Genomic DNA, 19,899 nt, shown 5'->3' on the forward strand with positions numbered 1-19,899 from the left:
AAAATGCAATTCTCTTTGAACTGTTTCGCCTTTTTCTTCCAACAATTGTTGTTTCAAATTGCGTTCACGCACACTAAGCTAATACGACTTGTTGAAGGCTAGTGCATCATCCTCTGCACATAAACCATAAACATGTCTATCAGCTGATGAGTAATTTTAGAATCGTGACATTTTGAAGAGTAGAATGTTTGTGGTTGAAGGAAACGTACGATGTTAAAATGTATTAACAGGATCATATTTTTTTGCTATTTGTTCCTTTCAAGAGAAGTAATTAATTTTTGTATTTTGTATGGACATAATTTTATCAGTTGTCTTTCCCGTCATATTTCATTCTGAATTTTCTACGTTATATTTTCCATTGTATTTTTTAATGCAATGGTTTATTCGAAGGACAGCCGCCGGGGACATTAAAAAGTTGATAGCTTTTCGTGTAATTAGGTACGGAGAAAGTGTGTTTGAAACTTTTAATGTAAAATTTTATAAAAGTTTCGGACAAATAACAAATGCGAGGGGTAAAAAACGCTATGTCCAGTTGTAAACGCAACGATAATAAATTTAATATGTAGAATTTAATAAAAACTTATTTAAGATCTTATTTAAAAATAACAGAAATTTAAAGTAATAAAGAAATACATGAAATAATTATAGAAATACTTGGGAATAATATATATTTTTTATTAAAGTGTAATTTATTGCAATATTGGTGAAACGCGAATTAAAACGATTCACGATATGAAATTGATAGTTTTAGAAGAAATTCGTCGCATGAAACAATCTCACTTCACAAAATGGCATTTTCCTGTTTATTATCTCGGAAGAAATCGAATCCACTTACGATTAATGGCTGAAGTAACAAGGCGTAAAGGCTGAAGCTATTTAGGGCGCAGTTATAAAACTACCCTTTGCACTTTGTCTAAATTTAGAGGTAAACGGGGCGATAAACATTTTCATGAACACGGAAGCTTTTATACTTACATTGTAAATATAATAATTGATACATATACTATAAATTTATTTTTTTTTATTTTACAAACATGAGGTATGCTATATTTTCATCCTAGTACTCCACAAATACTTTGTTACCTTCATCGCTTCGTGTCATTACCCAAACATTTTCCACATTTAAATCACCTGCTATTCTATATTATAACATAGTAATTACTTCAAACCACATTATCACCCTTTATTTAATTACTTCTTCGTCCAACAATGGCACAAATTACAATAATCACTAGTGCCCATCTGGTTGTTCCAAAAAAAAACCTAATTCGCCACCTCGCCCACGTATCTAACACAATTAATGTATTCCCAGCACGAAGTTAATCAAATTATCTGGTCCACTCGAAACACACAGTGCTTGACCCTATTACCATACCCCAAGTGCGCACTTTTCCCTCTAACAATAGCGCGAATTACAATTACCAAGACGCATCCATCTACCCGTAGCCAAGGAAACAAAAGAATCCAATTCATTCCTCGAATCTCGAAAGCTATTCTCCCACAACCGATGCCGCGCATTCCCTACCGTGAAATTGACGAAAACGATCCCGTCCACGCGAAACACGCGGCGTTCATTTTAAGCCGAATCGTAACACAAAGCAGGACCGATCGACCGGCAGTCAAAAACTGTTCGCGTTCCCGAGCGAACCCTCGACGAACGCTGAAACAAGCCTGATATATCGGAAACAAAATGCCCCAATCAACCGCGCATTCTATTTCCATTATCACCCCCCGTCGAGCCGTAGCCCGTGGTGACCACATTTTCGTTTCGCGTTACACCAATGACGCAAACCGTGCCGGGAACCGCTCAATCAGCCGGAAATTACGCGGGCACGCCACAGAGCCATACGCAATTCCAATGATCGTCAACCCTTTTCTGTCCGCAGACGACATAATAACACCCGTCTACGTCGCGCCAACGAGGTCGCCGACGACGCTCAGGCCGAAGCATCTCAAGGAGAACATCCAGGAGCGTCCTTCCTGCGACGACGAGGAGGACTGCGAGGAGGGCTCCGGGGAACCGGTCACCACCGAGGAGATATTCGTCACCTCGGCCACTGGTCCGTTTTCACTTGCCACCCTATCTAACCGGCCGTTCTCGTTCTCTCGGCTCTCCAACCCTCGATCCTCCCTGTTGCCCATGAACGAACACCACGACCCAACGGTATTGATCCTCCGCTCGGGATTCCCTCTCGTTCGCCTCCTAGTATGCATGCACGTGTTCATACAGCCGGAGTATTTCCAAGAATCGTGCGGTTCCTCGAAGGAGTTTTGTTATATGCGCACCCCTACGTGGGGGATGCATTGGAAATTCCGCACGGAGGCGTTTTAGGGAAGCCGGTCGGGGATGCCAGGAGCGAGGCGATGTTCGTACTCTCTTTGGGAGCGCTGGAAATTGTTGAATGGATGGTTGTTTGTACGGCAGGCACTCGAGGGAAATTTTTAGCGGAACGTACGTGTAATTCGAGAAACAGCTGTTGGGAAAAAAATTTCTTGCGAGCAGAAAGTTTCGACTCTTGTTTGCTACTATTGTAACATTCTTTTTTGTTGTAAGTAATATCAATGTTTTATTCTTAGCTTCTTAATAGACGTTTAACATTTAAGTTTAGATTATGTCTTTGTACCGTCGAAGGTCTGTTGCTATGTAAATTGGTAATTGTATGAGAATTCAATTTAGGCAACAAAAAATTACGTACAAACAGCCCCGGCGAAATTTCCACCGCTAAAATAACCAAATAACGCGGGCCGCGCAATTCCCGCGCGATGAAAAAGCAGTTTATCAAAATTTGAAGCCGCCCCCGGTGAAATCCCGGTCCCGTGGCCAAGTACCTGGCGCGTTAATATTTATTGCTGGCTAGATCAGCCTCGCCTCGTGGCAGCCTCCCTTCCGTAACGCGGTTCGCGATTGAAACAAGTGGTGCTCGGCGATCTTGGAAACGCGTACGCGGCTGAGAAATAGTGGGATGAAAAAAACTGGAGGATGCACGCAGGAAAACTGCTTATGAAGATACTTGGCCCGTGGGCGTCCTCTTAGACCGCGTATCCCTCGACTCGAGGGTGAAAGCTACGCCAATCCCAGCTAACCACCGGTTAAGTTGACCGCCACGAAAATAGTACGTTCCACCCCTGTTCGACGCGACGCTGCATTGATGCGACTTCTTTCCAGTGCGCCTCCCTTCGTGGCGGAATAGGCTTCTCTTCATCGTTCGCTCGCCGCTCGTTTATCGCTGTTGAAGCAATTTCGCGTTCAAACCACGGTGAAAAAACTTCAGACCGGCGCAGGGTACATTTTATCTTCTTTACTCCTACGAATTTCCCCCTCTGGTGGTTCTTCTTCTTCTCGCGCTCGATGTTGCGTGTACAAACGCAACGATGTATTTTTATTAACTTGCTAAACATTTCCGAGCAAAGACTTTTTATGGATTGGTCGAAGAACGTTTGACGAGTTGTAGGTCAATTTGCTCTTTTTTTGAGATTGCTATTTCTGAAAACGCTCCGATCGACGAATCGCGGGGGCGGTTAATGAACTTACCCGGTGGACATATTGTAACTAGTTCAACCGCGAATCGATGGTGAACGTCGTAAAGCGGACTTTCTGGCTCGCGCGTTTCATTTTCGTGCTCGCTGCAGCTTCGAATTACTCAGAATTATTCTAACGTTGCAACAACGATCAACATCAAAGTTTCAAATTGTTCTTCCGTTATATTACTTCCATAAACAAACCAATTTCACTTGGCAGCGGCATTAAATTATTATCCGGCGATAAACATAAATCCAAACTGCCATCGCAATTAAATATTGCAACAGCGTTTCTCCAACCGCGTAACAAAATTATTTAATACATATTTCAACTGCAATGAATACCGTTCAGAAATTGCCCGACTGGCAATTAACCGGACCGAGCCGCTCTGTCCTCAACTACCCCCGAAACCCAGTTCGATCCCTCGTAAATCCTCCAACCGCTATAAACCATGCATCTCCACTAAATTTCTCCGAAAAGCAAACGTTCGCGTACTTGAAAACATAAAAGGCGTCGGCGATGATCACCGTCATCCATCTCGAGGGCGTCCAATTAGACGACCCACGCACCCCTTTTTTTTCTGAATCCCCACGCTCGAAACTGAATTAGCCAAGAAACCAGCACCACCACCCCCCTCTCAGAAATACGCTCGATGCGCGCGTATGTGTACTCGCATAGATGATTGAACGGTTTGTTCCTGGAAGCCGCGAAACACGAGCACCACCACGTCGGTTGCTCGCAACGTGGCTGCTGGCCACGCACGCGTGAATATCGCCGGCCTACGCACGCGTAAATATTATCAGGTAGCACGTTACCAACCCCATCCCCCAGCCGAGCCAATCGGATACGCGTAATTGCAGCAGCCGGCTGACTGACGCTTCTCTCTCCCCTTTTCCGTTTTACCAACAGCAGACTCGAGCTCGCCGGCGTACACGACGGCCCGCGAGTACACGACCAGCCACATCAGCACGCAAACGTCCCCAGGCTCGCCGTCGACATCGACCCGGGACATCGTCACCGTCTCCGTCCAGTACAATGTGTCAACCACAGACCTCGAAACCAGCCACGCCAGGTGAGCCTCTCAGTTCGTCGCTGAAACCCCTTGGCTCGCGTCGACGTCTGTCACCTGGTGAACTGCCAGGGGTTCGATCCGTCGCGCGCGTTTACTACCCCCTTGCCTCGTAGGCGACGCGGCGCGTTTGCGATCAGATACGATAAAGCAAGGTGCTCTGCTTTATTTCACGATAACGATTCGTGATTGTTCGTTAACGGTGAGACGCGCTCGCGTATGCAGTTTTCGAGGAATTCATTTTGAAAGTTTCCAAGTGTTTGTGAACTATTTTTGGTAGGGACAGTATATAAATGTTATTCGTCAGTGCCGATTTGGCTTTTATTTACACGGAAATTAATGATCCTTTTTGTGACTTCTGTACCTGTGAACTGTTGAAGATAGATGCATGATCGATCGGTTTGTTTATTAGATTTATGTATCACCTGTTAAGTTAATCATGGTGATATTTATATCGATCTAAGAGCTTCTGGTTTCTGATTTAAAGCATGCAACTTGCAATTTAAATTATTTGTGTGACAGTAGAGGTTCTTTTTAGTAACGACACTGTTTCATAACATTTGTCAATCACAGGTATTAATGCTATCGTCGTACATAAACGTTTAAAAATTGTTGCATTGTCACAGTTTATACTTATGTTGCTGTAGTAATGACGGGAAAATTAATTTCTATAGGTTTTTTAATCTGTAATTTGTCCATTATAGATACATTTTCCCAATAATATATGTCTAGACGCGTTTGAACGGTTAATGTCGGCTCCAGCGTCGCTCCCTGGGGTAATTGAGCTTTTGTTTAAGTGATCTCTTTCTTTGATACGCGCACTAAGTATTCTTTTAATTTTAATATTAGTTCATCATTATTTTATTAATCAGCAAATTGTTTCGGTGATATTAGTCCAAACAAGAACAATCAATACAGTTAATACAAATTTGAGGGAAGCTTTACCCCATTTCTGCGTACGTATAAAACTTTTGATGAATATTTTATTCTCAAACAAGCATGAAATTATCGAGGAAATGCCAATAACCTTTAAAATAACACAGATAAACGTCATTAAATTGGCAGATTATACTTAGCCATTTTCACAAACTTATTCGATTGTCTGTTGCTGTCAATTAAACTAGTTTAGCGATACTGACGGAAAATGGAACCTTTAAATATGGACTTGAAAAGCATTAATTCTGGTTCGTTCGTTATATATCACACTTCATCAAATTATATATGTGCATTCTTCATTATCTTCATAAATATTCAGGGATGTAATAAATTTAAAATTCTTGGCAATCGGTTTTAATAATTTGCGAGTTCCATATCTCGATGTAAAATATCAAATATATTCGCAGAGATAAATCCTCGTAACTAATATCACGAATCGTAATTCATTTGAATAATGTAGAACTATGAATTCATATCGTATAATTGCAGTATATTCGGTACCTTAAACGTTATAATACACATAATATAATATTACAACTAGATATTACAAAATATAAGCAATAGAACGTCTAATTAATATTACAGGTACTACCAAATTCAAATGTTACACTTAGTGCGATCGTGCAGATTAAAATTTTGATTAGCTCAAGCAAAATTTAACTTCATCCTATTAATATTATATTCCACTTTGAATATTTCACACATTTTTCCACATTCGGCGCGCATTTAACACCTCTTACGAATTTAAATTTTTCATACATAAAAATGCACAAATGTCTGCAACCCGGACAAAATTTATCTTCGCTTTATCGATCTTTCCGAATGGTCACGTCGAAAAATACTTTCGACCGCAAATAACTTTCGATTATCCAACATCTAACAATAGATCGACTCATCAAATTGCCTTAAATAGACAGAATAGCAATGTGGATGCGACTCACAACTTCATCAAAGGAATCAATGAGCACATATGTACTTGAAGTGTTAAACTCCAATCGTAATTTTCAGTTAAAAATTTTAATTAATTGACACTCAATATGGCGTCAATGTTAACGTCACTGTAAAAAGTTTTAAAAATCAATTGAAAAGAACAAAGTTTCCATCATAGATCATAAAAGGATAGAAAATAGACATTCTTTGCTGCTCTCTCTTAACTTTTACGTACCTCCAGAGACTCTCACAAATACCAAACCCAATTTCCTAATTATCCCCATCATCGATCAGAGAGCAACTTTTGTTTGCCTTTATAAAAGAGATCGACATCGAAAAGCGCACCTGCTCTTTACTCTGCTGACACAATAATCAGTGATACGCGTTCGCTGACAGAACAATCAATAATCGTGTGACGCAAACCGTATGGAAACGATGATAATTCTTGCTCGCCCCGCAATCTCCCAAACGCACAGTGTCGAGGTGTATCTAATAAAGACCATTTTCAACCATTACAGTAGCGTCGTGACGCAAAGATCGACCACCGTGACGACTCAAACAATCGCGACAGAGATGACGGAGCCGCCTCTGCGGCCGATGAACCCGCCGATATCAACGACACCCAAGAACAACAACAACAAGAGGATAACATCCGAAGCCGCGGAGAATGCAGCCCTGATAATCGGCATCATAGCAGCGGCGTTGATCGCGATCGTTCTGATCATCCTGATCATCCTGAAATTCAAGAACCGCCCTGAGACCAGCTACAAGGTCGACGAGACGAAGACCTTCTGCCAGGACCCGAACGCAGCGCTCTTAGGCGCCGCAGGCTCTGGCCAAGCGTTCAACGGCGCTCTGAAAAACGGCGCCAACGGTAGCAAGACTCACAAGAAACGTGAACTGATAGATATCAAAGAGTGGTACGTGTAGAGGAGGCCCAGCCGTCCTCAAGATTCATGCGTCCGCTTGTGTTGCGCACGTGCTTTCGAGGCCCGTGCCCGGTGAACACGCCAGGTCCTCGAACTTGACGAGGAACGTGTGAGCCTCTCTCGTCTTAAGCTCGCCGCTCGGTGCTAGGGGAACGATCCGGTTTATACAGTTCTCTCGAGCGTGTCTCGATGTTACGTAGAGACAGGTGTCGTCGTGGCGAACGGGACGATGGAAGCGGAGGAACGTGGGCTGATGGGGCAGTGCTCGTAACGCGGCTCCCGTACGACGGGTCACGAACTGGATCAGGACGTCGTGACGCGCGCCGATTGAACCACGGGCTCGAGGATCATCGACCACGTTCAGGGAATTACTGGTCCCCGCGGATGCTCGTTAGCACCGTGGCCACGGCGCGTCAACAAGCATATCCTCTGTTACGACGATCGAACCTGGTCGACGGTACCGATATGACCTTGTTAGTAGATACCGCGCGCGTCCAGGAGGAGGTCGCGAGGCTCGTCCTGGGTACGGACGAGTCGAGACTGATCGCGTCCACTGGGGATGCTTAAGGGTGTGCGAAACATGGCGGTGCGAATGTCGGTGGTAAACGAAGGGTCGTAGGGCCGATGGAGCTGCGTTCAGAGAGATGGCTATCGAATGGTCGCGCCGATCGGAAACGTGTCCGAACGGCGGCGGACGTGCAGCGTCGCGTCATTACTCTTCGTTAGAACGACGCTCGGCTTTAGTTCCAACCACTTTACCGATACCGTTCTGTCGTCGCGCGTGACCGGCAAATTTCAACCGTCGAACGTAGTGAAATATGGTCGCAGCTTTCGAGGAAGGGTGAAGGAGGTTGGAAAGAGGGTGGAAGATCGCGAGGTAGCTTAGACTCGCCGCGTGAAATCAAACTTCTTCCTTGTTGCTATACTATTGTTAGTGGTTTGTTGTGTCAGTTGTGACAGCGCTCGCGTGTCTGATTCTTCTTCGAGTCGCGAGAGGAAAGACGGGGAACTTGCGGGAATTTAAAGGACACGCGTTTAGGGAACGCTTCGCGTCGTATTTCAGGGTTCGAGGAATGGAGTAAAGGAAGCATTCGATTGAAATTTGGTGCACGCGTAGATGACGGGTGGGAAAGTGTTGGAGCTAACGCGTAAGGACGAAAGTATCAATACAAACGATCCTATCTAGCGATTAATGAACTTATTGTTGTATAGAAGAAAATATATATATATATATACATATACGATATTTATCGATTATGTTATGCGTGTAAATTGTTTATTAAATTATAGATTTTATTAACACGAACAATGGAAGAGAGTGTGCGTGTACGTGGTGCCGTGTGCGTGGATAAGAGCGTGAAAGGAGGACAGAAAGGATGGCCTGCGCTGTTTTGTTTGAACATAACGAGTCGACTCGAAGTAACGTCGATGTATATTTAATCGTAAAATTGACACGTCCCCGCGAAACGCGGGGGAGCAAGTTCTGTAAGTGATCGCCCGCGGGAAAACGCTCGGAGGACACTGTCGAAGTAGTAAATGACACGTAGCCATGCGCAGATCGATGCTTATACGTATACACAGGGTGTGTGAGTGCAGCCGGGAGAAAAACAAGTCGAGTTCAACCGGTGTTTTAACCCTTTGATGTCCGATACCGCGTTCAGTCGAGCCTTCGTCACTTGTTGCTTCTTAAATGCCCCTTTATTTCGACGTTTCTGCGATACACCGTTGCTTACCTTTCGTTCCTTTTATACTTTCGTACGTCTCGACATTCCGTTGTTGCGCAACCTCGTTGACGTTTCTGTGATACTTTCGATCAGATGTCTCGCTGTATACCTCTGTGTACCAAGCTTCGTCACTCGCAATAAAGTTTTCTTGTACGAACGAGAAAAGAATCCTGCCGCGGATCCTCGAGGGCCGCAAAGGGTTAATTGTACTGGCTAGCATCGCGTGGGATATCGAGGATATGTACACGAAGCCGTCTTCGCCAGCCTCTGTCGCCTCTTTAGAAATTCTCCGGAGGCTTCTTCCAGTTTCCTGTCGTCGGTGAACGACGAGAACGCGCGGATAAACCCGCGCCAGACAACAGAGCTTCCCTTCAATGCGATAATGGCGTAATTGTCACCGAGATGTTCTATATTTTCGTATTGTTCTGCTCGATGTATCCTGCTTCCCAACGAGCGTCTGGTCCAGACTGGTGTCCTCTTCTTCTTCTTGCTTGCGCGCAACGAATCACCGTTTCTCCTCTGAACTACGCGGACCGTTCTCGACGTGGCGGTACGATTCGAAACGGGACAAATTTAGATGGACACACACGACAAAACTATAGAATAACGCTTCCCTTTGTTTCATTTGGAACCTCGTTTTCCAAGAAAATGGAATTTGAATGTCGAACAAGTGCGCTTGCTAATCAATTGGCAAATGGATGTAGTACAAACGAAAATCGAGATTAAGAGTGCCATTTTCTGTCACTCGAATGATGCGAATGAGTTGTCGTTCAAGATTAAATTTATTTATTTAATACAATCTATTGATTTTCTGCAGAATTGAAGCGTCGTACGGAAAAATGTTACTCCACTCTTTCGACGTCTTTTTTTAAGCAGAATGCGTACTATATTTATTTGCTGGGTAGCCAAGCGTAGTTAGCGAACTTTTCGATCGAATCTCCTGAGAAACGAGGTCTCGAATGGGAGAATGTTTCGGTTGTACCACCAAATCGAGAACACCCCGTACATTCTGGTACGATGCACGGCACGAACCTTGAAAATTTCTAATGGCTTTAGTACCTGAGAGAATTCTATTTTAGAAAAATGTACAAATCGAGTAACATTTCGTACGTTCTCCCGGTCGTTAGGTAGTCGCAACCGTTGATTGATTCGAAATGGCACCAGTCCAGACCGCAAGCCGCTCGGTTGGTTCGTAGAACGCAGAACTAGCGTGTGCGCGTTTAAATCCAGCACACTGAACATCTGTAATCTAGGTCGCTAATTGTTCTCGGTAATTCGATCTCCTTTATTACGTGTTCGTTTCGAAAGATCGGCCCTTGAAACGTTTCTTGGAGAACGGCAAAGCTCTCGTAGAACCTCGATGAATGGATTCGCGAAGAAGCGATAAAACGTGGTGCGCCATCGTGACGAGGGTTCTACGACTGAAATTAATTTAACGATCGTTCGATGCGCGGTTCGAAAGATAATTGCCGCTAATTTGCCAGCTATTCAACTGCACTCACGGAACGATCGACTCGTTATCGAATCGACGCAACTGCGTGTAGTCGCGATTAAAGCGAAACGATGAATGGGAGAGCGGAAATGTGAGAGTGATGATTAAGCGAAGCAGAAAGGGGATCGTTTGAACCGTATCTGAAAGACGGGACGAGGAACGCCCGATTGTTGAAGGTTTACGAAGCGCTCAGCGCGAGCCAAGGACCGCCATTTTCTCCAGAAACCGTGCCCCTCGAACATCGTGGAACCCAATCGTTCGATGAATGACGGTTAATAAAAAAGAGATGGAAGGATGAAAGAGAATACATCGAATTTGAGTGAATCGAAAGAGACAGACGAGAGGGCAAAGTGAGAGCTCTTTCTTTCGTGATTCGTGACTCTTGGAGTAAACGAAAGTGGTGTACTTTAATGACTGTCACGATGGTTGCGAGATCGAGGAACGCCGGCAAGTTTCGCCTTTGTTCACGATTCGATTTTACACTGTTCTCTCTACGAACTACCTTTAAGAAGTTCGTCTACGATTTTCGTATCAGATTCCCTGTTAATTCTTGCACGAGTTCGACTCGTGACTCGCTCGCTAACGAGTGGGCTCGTTAACCTCGTTATCGCGTAGTCCGCGTCCCCGCTGACTTAACGGGGCTCCGTTCTTGTTACAGTTCAATTACCATAGTCAAAGTGAATATTCTCTTATCACTTTCTACGATTGCCACGCTTAAAGTATCGCGAGGAACCGCGGATACGCTCTTTTCCTATTTGCACGTCAATTTTCGTCTTCGTTCGAAAGTTTCGCGGACTCTCTCGCTTCAACTTTGACTCAGCACTTTATCCTAGTCTTTTCTTCTTACATCTCCGAATTTAACGATTTCACGGAACTCTTCGATAAATAAGAACGTCAAGTCGTTTGGCATTTAATAGATCTTGATAAAAAAAAAAAAAAAGAGAAAAGGAAGTTTCTAAATGAATTAGATTAGAGTAACCGAGAATAGCGTATTCGAGTATTTTCGGATCCATACAATTTTTTACGACTGTCCATATCAGATTCCTTTGTCAATTGTTTACAAAAGTAACTGGACACCGTTGTTGGGCAAATTCAAGATGAAAAACGTCGACGCAGAGTCGCTTTCAATGATGTCGGAGTACAGGCTCTCAGGGAACCAATAGTAACGCGTCTGAATCAAAAGTAATGCCCGAACCAAATCGAACGCATATCAAAGTGAAACTATTCTGGATCAGATCGTCCATTCCACGCGGGAAATTTCAAAGTCGATGGGACAATAAGACGAATCGGCGAACCTCTCACGGTTTGTCGACGCAGCGCTGATTTTCTCGTTAAAAAAAAAAAGAAAAAAGAAAGATGCGTGTATCTGCGCGTCTGAGAGAGCCATCAGAATATCGTTCGCGCAGCAAAGAAATTGTTTCTGACGCAAAGCCTCCAAGTATCGAACGAAAAAAGAAAGGGCCACGCGACGCGTGCAGCCATCGACTAATATCAAAGCACCGTTCCATATCTGAATCGCGCGAGACCTGAAGGGAGCCAATATTGCGCGATTTTTCCCGTTCGAAATGAAAGCCCCTTCTCTTTTCTACTTTTTCATTCTTTCGTCGCTCGTTTCCTATCGCTCTCCGCGTTTCCTGCCGCGGAAACTTGGCCGAATCAGCACGATCGAACAGTAGCAATCGCCGTTGCACGACGCTTACGTAGGGAATGCCACGATAATCCTCGACTTTGCTACGAACTTTTTGCGGTGTCGCAACCCAGAGATCATTCGCGAGCTGTAAAAAGTAAAAAGGAACGATAGATCGACGTGGATCTCGCATATTCACGCGGCTAAAGTTGAGCGGGCAGTCTTAACGATATATAGCCGCGATTACACAGAGCATTTAAGCAACGATCCAGGCGGAAGTGTCATTGTTCCGGTGTCATCGATCGACGACGAAAGTACCGTTCGACTGGATACGAGGCGACTCGCGATCGCGGTTCGATCGGTGAAAATGACAGCAGACTCGACGTGGAAACGAACATCCGCGTGCGTAGCTAACGTGGCACGTCTCTGGCACTTTCGTATTAACGGGAGAACTAATGGCAATGTGACTAAAATAAAACGTTTTCGACTGTTGAGAAATCCACGTTTCATTTCCTGCGTAACTCCGCTCGATGTTGCACGCCGCCTTTCGAAACTACCGACCTACACGTTATTCGCGAGTTCAACGTGTGTAAGACTTAAGATTCGAACTAATTGCTCTACCATTGCGGATACGTTTTTCTTTAAAATTTGATCGAAAACAAGGGGACAAATTTTTATTTCTTCTTCCACTGTTCCATCCTTTGTTAAGTTATTATTTACATGCAATTAGGCGATAGTTCGTTACAAACCGCACAAGTGCAATTAAACGTCTCTTTTATAACACACAGACGAGAGAAACATTCAAGGTCAGGATTGGAGAACAGTACGAAGATTATTCTCGATAAACGAGCATAGAGCTGGTAAAACCATCCATCCTTTGACTAAAATCGAACACTTGATTATCTGATCGTGTAGCCGAGCACGTCAATGCCTGCGAGCATAATTCGTCGGCGATTAAATGTACGTGTTCGTTAATATGAAAGTACCGTTGCCCTTTTCCCCGTTTGGAGCGATTAAGTACGCCGATTACCATCCCTCGCGTGCCACCAGCGGTGGCGCGTGGCCATTAATCGAGAACGACGTGCAATTAAAACCACCAGCCAGGAACGCGAACATATTGTTATCACTGCCCTCCAAACTATCTCTCTATCTGCATATCCTTCGGTGTACCGACGACTAACACTTATGTTAAAACTATAATTAACTTCTGATAAGATATCTTTACCAAGCGAGATGTTACTCTAAGACTAAACCATGGGTCCTCGAACTTAAGCGTGTCGCGGATACCAAAACTGAACCGTTTGAAGCGTAAGCGCGTCAACGAAGAGAGCATGCGAGATGAAGCACGGAGATAGAGGGAAGAGAATAATTAACGAATGAATGAGACGAGTATCGTGCGTGCATGAACGTATGTGTGCGCGAGAAAGAGGAAGAATGAGGGAGAGAAAGATGGTCGCTGAAGAAGATTGGAGTAACAGATGATCGCGAACCGAAAAGTCGTTAGTACGATACTACAGATATTAAATAGAGGAAAGAATAAAAAGAAAAACGAAAAAAAAACACCAGTAAGCTCACACACAAGCGTATCTAGAGTCGCTATAGCTAGATGGAATTATATTTTACAATTGTACAGTAACTGATATTACGTACGGGCGAGCTGAACCGATTTAATTAATCCCTAGATAGTGAAAAGTGAGAACTCTGTCGGTGAAGTTGGTCAGAAACCGAACGTGAACTTAAGAGAGCGGAGGACCGGCGTTCGCAGCGAAGTTCCCGGGAGACTCAACGATCGACAGCGGTCGCGGAATATTTTTTTGTTCTTCAACAAGCTGACGCTACCCTCCCACCACGATTTTTACACGTATACATGTATACTATTCGATGTGTGTGTGTGTATGTACAGTAGGATTCGAAGGATTCGCGTAATAAATTATGTGTCGCGTGCACACGATCGATCCTCCTCGGACAGGAAAGGGTATACACACGCGTAACAAGTCGTACGCGTCTGTTCAAGCGCGTACCGCCATCGTCTCACCTCGAAACGAGAGAGACCATTGACGGTTCCAACGCTTCGTTCTCGACGAGGTCGTTGGACAACCCTTTCATTTCTCGGGTACTTAACGAGCGAAACGCGAACGAGCTGCGCGATAGAGATACGAGCTGTAGCTGTAAAACGATGCATTTAGATTTTTTACACGTTAGCGCGATGCCCCTTGCGCCGTTCCGTTGGCGACCTCGACTTGCGAGATCGTCGACGATCGAACGCGGCCGATTTGCAGATTCTTCCATTCCTTCCTTTCGCTGTAGCGTTCTGCGTATGTTTTTTTTTTCCTTTTTTTTTTTTAGGTATAGGAAACGAACGAAGCGGACGCAAGTAAAGTTACGAGCGAGAATGAGGAACACTCGTCGGCCATACACGCTTCCGGAAGTTATCGAACGCAGCGTACAACACGAATCACACAGATACCGATACATGTACACGTACACGTTTCAGTTGTGTGGCAACGCGCGCAGACAGATTGCAAAGTCTCTTGGAAAATCGGAGATGTTGTACATATATAGAGATAAATGCCGTAACTACGAAATTATATGAATAAAGTATTGAAAATGTGTACAATCCTGCCTGTATACCATTCCGTAAGAGCTGTCTAGAGGATCGGTGGAATAGAGTTGACACGTTGACGATCGCTCTGAATTCGATCACCAACGACGGAAGGCAATCTTTTCTTTTTATCCCTATCGCAAAAACTTCTTCATTCACTAAACTTTCTGCTGATATAATCCGTTTTCTTATTCCGTCGCACGTAAGCAAAGAAATTTTGTGTGAAATGAAAACTGCAGGTGAACTGTATATGCGTTCATCACGCTTGAAGGGTTCGTTTCATTTTGAATCCTAAACGCAGCTTAATTGCAGAATTTTAGAGCACTGCTGATTAAATAAAGAAATTCTTTAATTTTCATTGAGTGGAAAGAGTCGGATGAATTGTATCTCGCGCTTTAGAGGTAAGAGAGAGAAAGATATATATGAAAGCTATAGAAAAGAGTGAGACAGATGTTACCTACCCTTCTGAAGAACCCCTGGCGCCATCTCTGTGAAAAGTGCTCAAACTGGTCGCTCAGCGTTATCGACAGCGAAGTGAACTACTGAAGACTAGTAGCGCCATCTCTTGGAGCAGCGCTGAAACAAGGTCGGTAATTAGTTTCGCTTTTTTCTCCAGAGATGGCGCTAGTAGTCTTCAGTAGTTCACTTCGCTGTCGATAATGCTGAGCGACCAGTTTGAGCACTTTTTACAGAGATAGCGCCAGGGGTCCTAGAAGAGGGTCTCTATCATCTGTCTCACTCTTTCTTATAGCCTTCCTATATATCTTTCTCTCTCTTACCTCCAAGGCAGAAGATATAACTTATTTTACTCTTTTCATTCAATGAAAATTAAAGGGTTTCATACATAGTAAATGTCAATTACCAATAAGTATAAAGGAAATAGTAGATAAGGAGTGGTCTCTGGAAATATTTATAATTAGTATATATATTTCATATACTTATCTTTGTCAAATATGTCAAACACGTTAGATCACTACATTTTGCTGGAAATGACTGCGTGGTGCAGCACTTGCCCTAAGGGATAACGAAATTCCAAGTATGAGGACCGCTATTTCCTCTCTGACATATTGAATTTAATTTTTTAATACAAATCGCACGTTATTAATTGTTCGAATGAACAAAATGTGACGTGTAAAGATTATTACATGCATAAAATATTTCGCATTCCGTGTACCAATTTAAACAAGTGTACGCAATGTTGAATGCACCTTTAGCAACTAATATACTTGATAAGATTATGTTTACTGAGGAGCGGTAAAAAATAGATGATGGAAACATGTTGCAATAACAAATGATACTTTTCGATTTAAGAAAAAGGAACATCGAAATGAGAAATCATCAAATAATATTTGCTTATATTAATTATCTTCAGTAACGTAACGAATAAGCATTTTCAAACCGTCAGCAGAATCTCAGAGTGTAGGTTAACTACTGTAACTGAAACAAGAAAAAGTTCACTGTAAACTGTTCACTGAAATTTGTTTCAATTATTGAAATAGATAATATTTTGAGTCGTGTGATATCTTGTAATTAAGTAAAATAATTGTATCGTTTTCTATCGCATAGGGAAATGCCGGATATTAAGGTCACTCCTTTAGGAGCAGGGCAAGATGTTGGAAGAAGCTGTATTCTTGTCTCGATGGGTGGGAAAAATATTATGTTGGATTGTGGCATGCATATGGGCTTCAATGATGAAAGACGATTCCCAGATTTTTCGTACATAGTCCCAGAAGGACCTGCAACTACATACATAGATTGTGTGATCATCTCGCACTTTCATTTAGATCATTGCGGGGCTCTGCCATATTTCACAGAAATGGTAATACAAAACATATTAATTATGCATCATCAGTGGCTAATGAAAAGGGCCCTAAGTTCATAAGATTAGAAAAGGTTTCAACAAATAGAATTTTATAGGCCTTGGAATGTCTCAGGAATGAAATGTATTTTTTTCTTGACAAATGATATCACTTGTAGGTAGGTTACACTGGCCCAATTTACATGACACATCCAACAAAAGCTATCGCACCAATTTTACTTGAAGACATGAGGAAAGTTGCAGTGGAGCGCAAGGGAGAAAGTAATTTCTTCACGTCGCAAATGATAAAAGATTGTATGAAAAAAGTTATAGCTGTTACGTTGCATCAATCTGTGATGGTTGACTCGGAATTGGAAATAAAAGCATATTACGCTGGGCACGTACTAGGTGCTGCAATGTTTTCGATTCGTGTTGGTTCACAGTCAATTGTATATACTGGAGACTACAACATGACTCCTGATAGACACTTAGGTGCTGCATGGATAGATAAATGCAGACCAGATTTGTTGATATCTGAATCAACGTATGCAACAACTATTAGAGATTCTAAGAGATGCAGAGAAAGAGATTTCTTAAAGAAAGTACGTTCAAATGATTGGTAATATATATATGTTGAATTGTATGTAAGACTAATGCAAGTATCGTTTAGGTTCATGAATGTATAGATAGAGGTGGAAAAGTATTGATACCTGTATTCGCCCTTGGACGTGCACAAGAACTTTGTATACTGTTAGAAACATATTGGGAACGAATGAATTTGAAGGTTCCTGTATATTTTGCTTTAGGATTGACCGAAAAAGCTAATAATTATTACAAAATGTTTATTACTTGGACTAATCAAAAAATAAAAAAAACTTTTGTACAAAGAAATATGTTCGAGTTTAAACACATAAAGCCATTCGATAAAGCATACATTGATAATCCTGGAGCCATGGTAGTGTTTGCAACACCAGGCATGTTGCATGCAGGATTGTCTTTACAGATTTTCAAAAAATGGGCACCAAACGAATCAAACATGGTTATCATGCCTGGATTTTGTGTCCAAGGTACCGTGGGACATAAAGTTTTAAATGGCTCTAGAAGAATCGAATTTGAAAATCGACAAATTGTGGAAGTTAAAATGGCAGTAGAATACATGTCGTTCTCTGCCCATGCCGATGCGAAAGGTATCATGCAATTAATACAATATTGTGAACCAAAAAATGTTATGCTTGTACATGGAGAATTTGCCAAGATGGAGTTCTTAAAAGAAAAAATAAAACAAGAATTTGGAACAAATTGTTATAATCCTGCGAATGGTGAGACCTGTGTTATCACAACCATTGCCAAAGTACCAGTAGATGCTTCTTTAGCGTTATTAAAAGCAGAAGCAAAAAGATATTCAGCTTTGCCTCCAGATCCGAAACGGCGAAGATTACTTCATAGTGTTTTAATGCTACGAGAAGATGGGGCGTGTCTCGTGGATGCGGATGAAGTAATTATTTTATTTCGTATTATGCTTTTATTTCCAATTTCGTTAATTACAATATTTTCAAAATCATGGTACAACCGAGAAAGAGACAATTCCGCCCTAAAAAAAATTACCTAAGGATGTATATTTTAAATATAATTTTACATGACAAAACACCTGCTTTTAGATTGTATCATGACTTTGAAAGTTGTATAGGTAATTAGAATATAACAAGTAACGAAATAAATTTTTGTTGAGGTAACGAAAGCTGCAGGTATAACTAAACATGTGGTACGATTTACATCCACTGTTCAAGTGAGAGACCCTGGCCCGGCACATTCGACGACCTTAAAATTATTACAACCTCTGAAGGAAAGATTATCAGGTTGGACAGTTCAGTTGACAGAAGGATCGATATCTGTCGAATCTGTTTTAGTAAAAGTAGAAGGTGATGAAGATGATCAGAAAAGTGTGTACGTTTCATGGACAAATCAGGATGAAGATTTAGGTAGTTATATTTTAGGATTTTTACAAACCATGTTGAATTAATCAATTAGATCGCAGTTTTAATTTGATAATATAAAGTACAATAAACAGATACTTATTCCTAAATGTATTAGGAGGAAAACCCTAAGATAATCACTTAACTGTTATATAATAGATATTAAAAAGTTTGTATAAATTATGATACTTCTTTAAACTGTACAAATCATTTTTTACTAAATAATAGAAATACATCTATTTTGAAGTTGCATACTAAAATAAATATAAAAATAATTATGTTTGCAATTATATGTATATATATTTTATTATTAAAACTACACCGATTTCATAACTCTAAACAGCAATTAAGAGAAATCAATAGTAATAGGAAAAGATTATTCAACATGTTGAGCGTAGCAACATATTTTTAAATCATCGGAATCGGAGAGGAAGTAGCTGCTGTGCAGTTTCACTGAAATCGAAACTTAATAATATTAACAAAGTATAGCGTATGATTGAAGGAAAGCCGTTGTCCTGAAATTGAAATTATTATAAAATGCGGAAAAATAACTTAAACCATCCATAATAGTTACAAATTATTATTATTATTGAAATTCGCATATTCTATGTAACGTGGAATAAAACAATAATCTTTTGCTTAATCATTTTCTACTTTTCTAAACGTAAAATATAAATAAGTACAGCGTAAGACACGCAAATTTGCAAATTAATTAAACAGTAATAGTTTGTGGAACAAATATTTAGTATATTGAGAATAGAGTATTATTGCCAGTTTAATATTTTGCAGTGTTAGATTATACGAAAAATTGTAACTGCTCTCAAAAATAAGCTAACATCAAAATTATAATAAACGCTTTGTTAAATGCGTATAAATTATATATATAATTTACGCTATTTGATAACTTAAATTTCATGCCCTTAAAGAATATTTAAAATATAAATTTGTTAATACAACTTATTTACTTTATTGTAATCCAATAATATGATCAAATATATTTTTGAACAGGCTTACGTGTTCAGCAAAATTGTGCATGATTTCTTCCATTTTATAAAATTAATTATTTGTTCATCAATTTAAAGTTATCATTCAGAATCTATTGAACATAGTACATATTAACTTTTATACAAATGATCACATGAACTTGTGTATTGCACATTGATTGACGAATTGAACTTATTATACAAATCTTTCAATAATATAAAAATTATTTTTAAGAGTTCTGACGTCAGTTATTAGCTAAGAAAAAAATTGCTCTATTAATGATTTTATGAATAATAAATTTTAAATACTCCATAA

The 19,899-nt window shown here is 41.4% G+C and overlaps 2 protein-coding genes across 10 annotated transcripts in view; both read left to right on the forward strand.

Moving 5' to 3' along the window:
* Positions 1-7,745, forward strand: part of Nrx-1 (neurexin 1) — a 345,279-nt gene extending 337,534 nt beyond the window's left edge. For 5 of the 9 annotated variants that reach the window (XM_076893320.1, XM_076893323.1, XM_076893325.1 and 2 more), the window contains 3 exons: positions 1,887-2,060; positions 4,430-4,592; positions 6,974-7,745. In XM_076893320.1, the coding sequence (XP_076749435.1) occupies positions 1,887-2,060; positions 4,430-4,592; positions 6,974-7,385 (749 nt within the window). In that variant the 3' untranslated portion in view covers positions 7,386-7,745. The remainder of the gene's footprint in view (positions 1-1,886; positions 2,061-4,429; positions 4,593-6,973) is intronic. The other 4 variants (XM_076893322.1, XM_076893328.1, XM_076893327.1 and 1 more) reach the window with 2 other exon arrangements.
* An 8,245-nt stretch (positions 7,746-15,990) lies between these two features.
* Ints11 (integrator complex subunit 11) lies at positions 15,991-18,796 on the forward strand. The gene is made up of 5 exons (XM_076893963.1): positions 15,991-16,248; positions 16,396-16,648; positions 16,807-17,229; positions 17,298-18,122; positions 18,357-18,796. Exons 2-5 carry the CDS (start codon positions 16,400-16,402, stop codon positions 18,645-18,647), a joined length of 1,788 nt encoding a protein of 595 aa, XP_076750078.1. The 5' UTR covers positions 15,991-16,248; positions 16,396-16,399; the 3' UTR covers positions 18,648-18,796.
* The last annotated feature ends 1,103 nt before the right edge of the window (positions 18,797-19,899 follow it).

The sequence above is a fragment of the Xylocopa sonorina genome, chromosome 4 (genome assembly GCF_050948175.1).
Source record: "Xylocopa sonorina isolate GNS202 chromosome 4, iyXylSono1_principal, whole genome shotgun sequence".
NCBI lineage: Eukaryota > Metazoa > Arthropoda > Insecta > Hymenoptera > Apidae > Xylocopa > Xylocopa sonorina.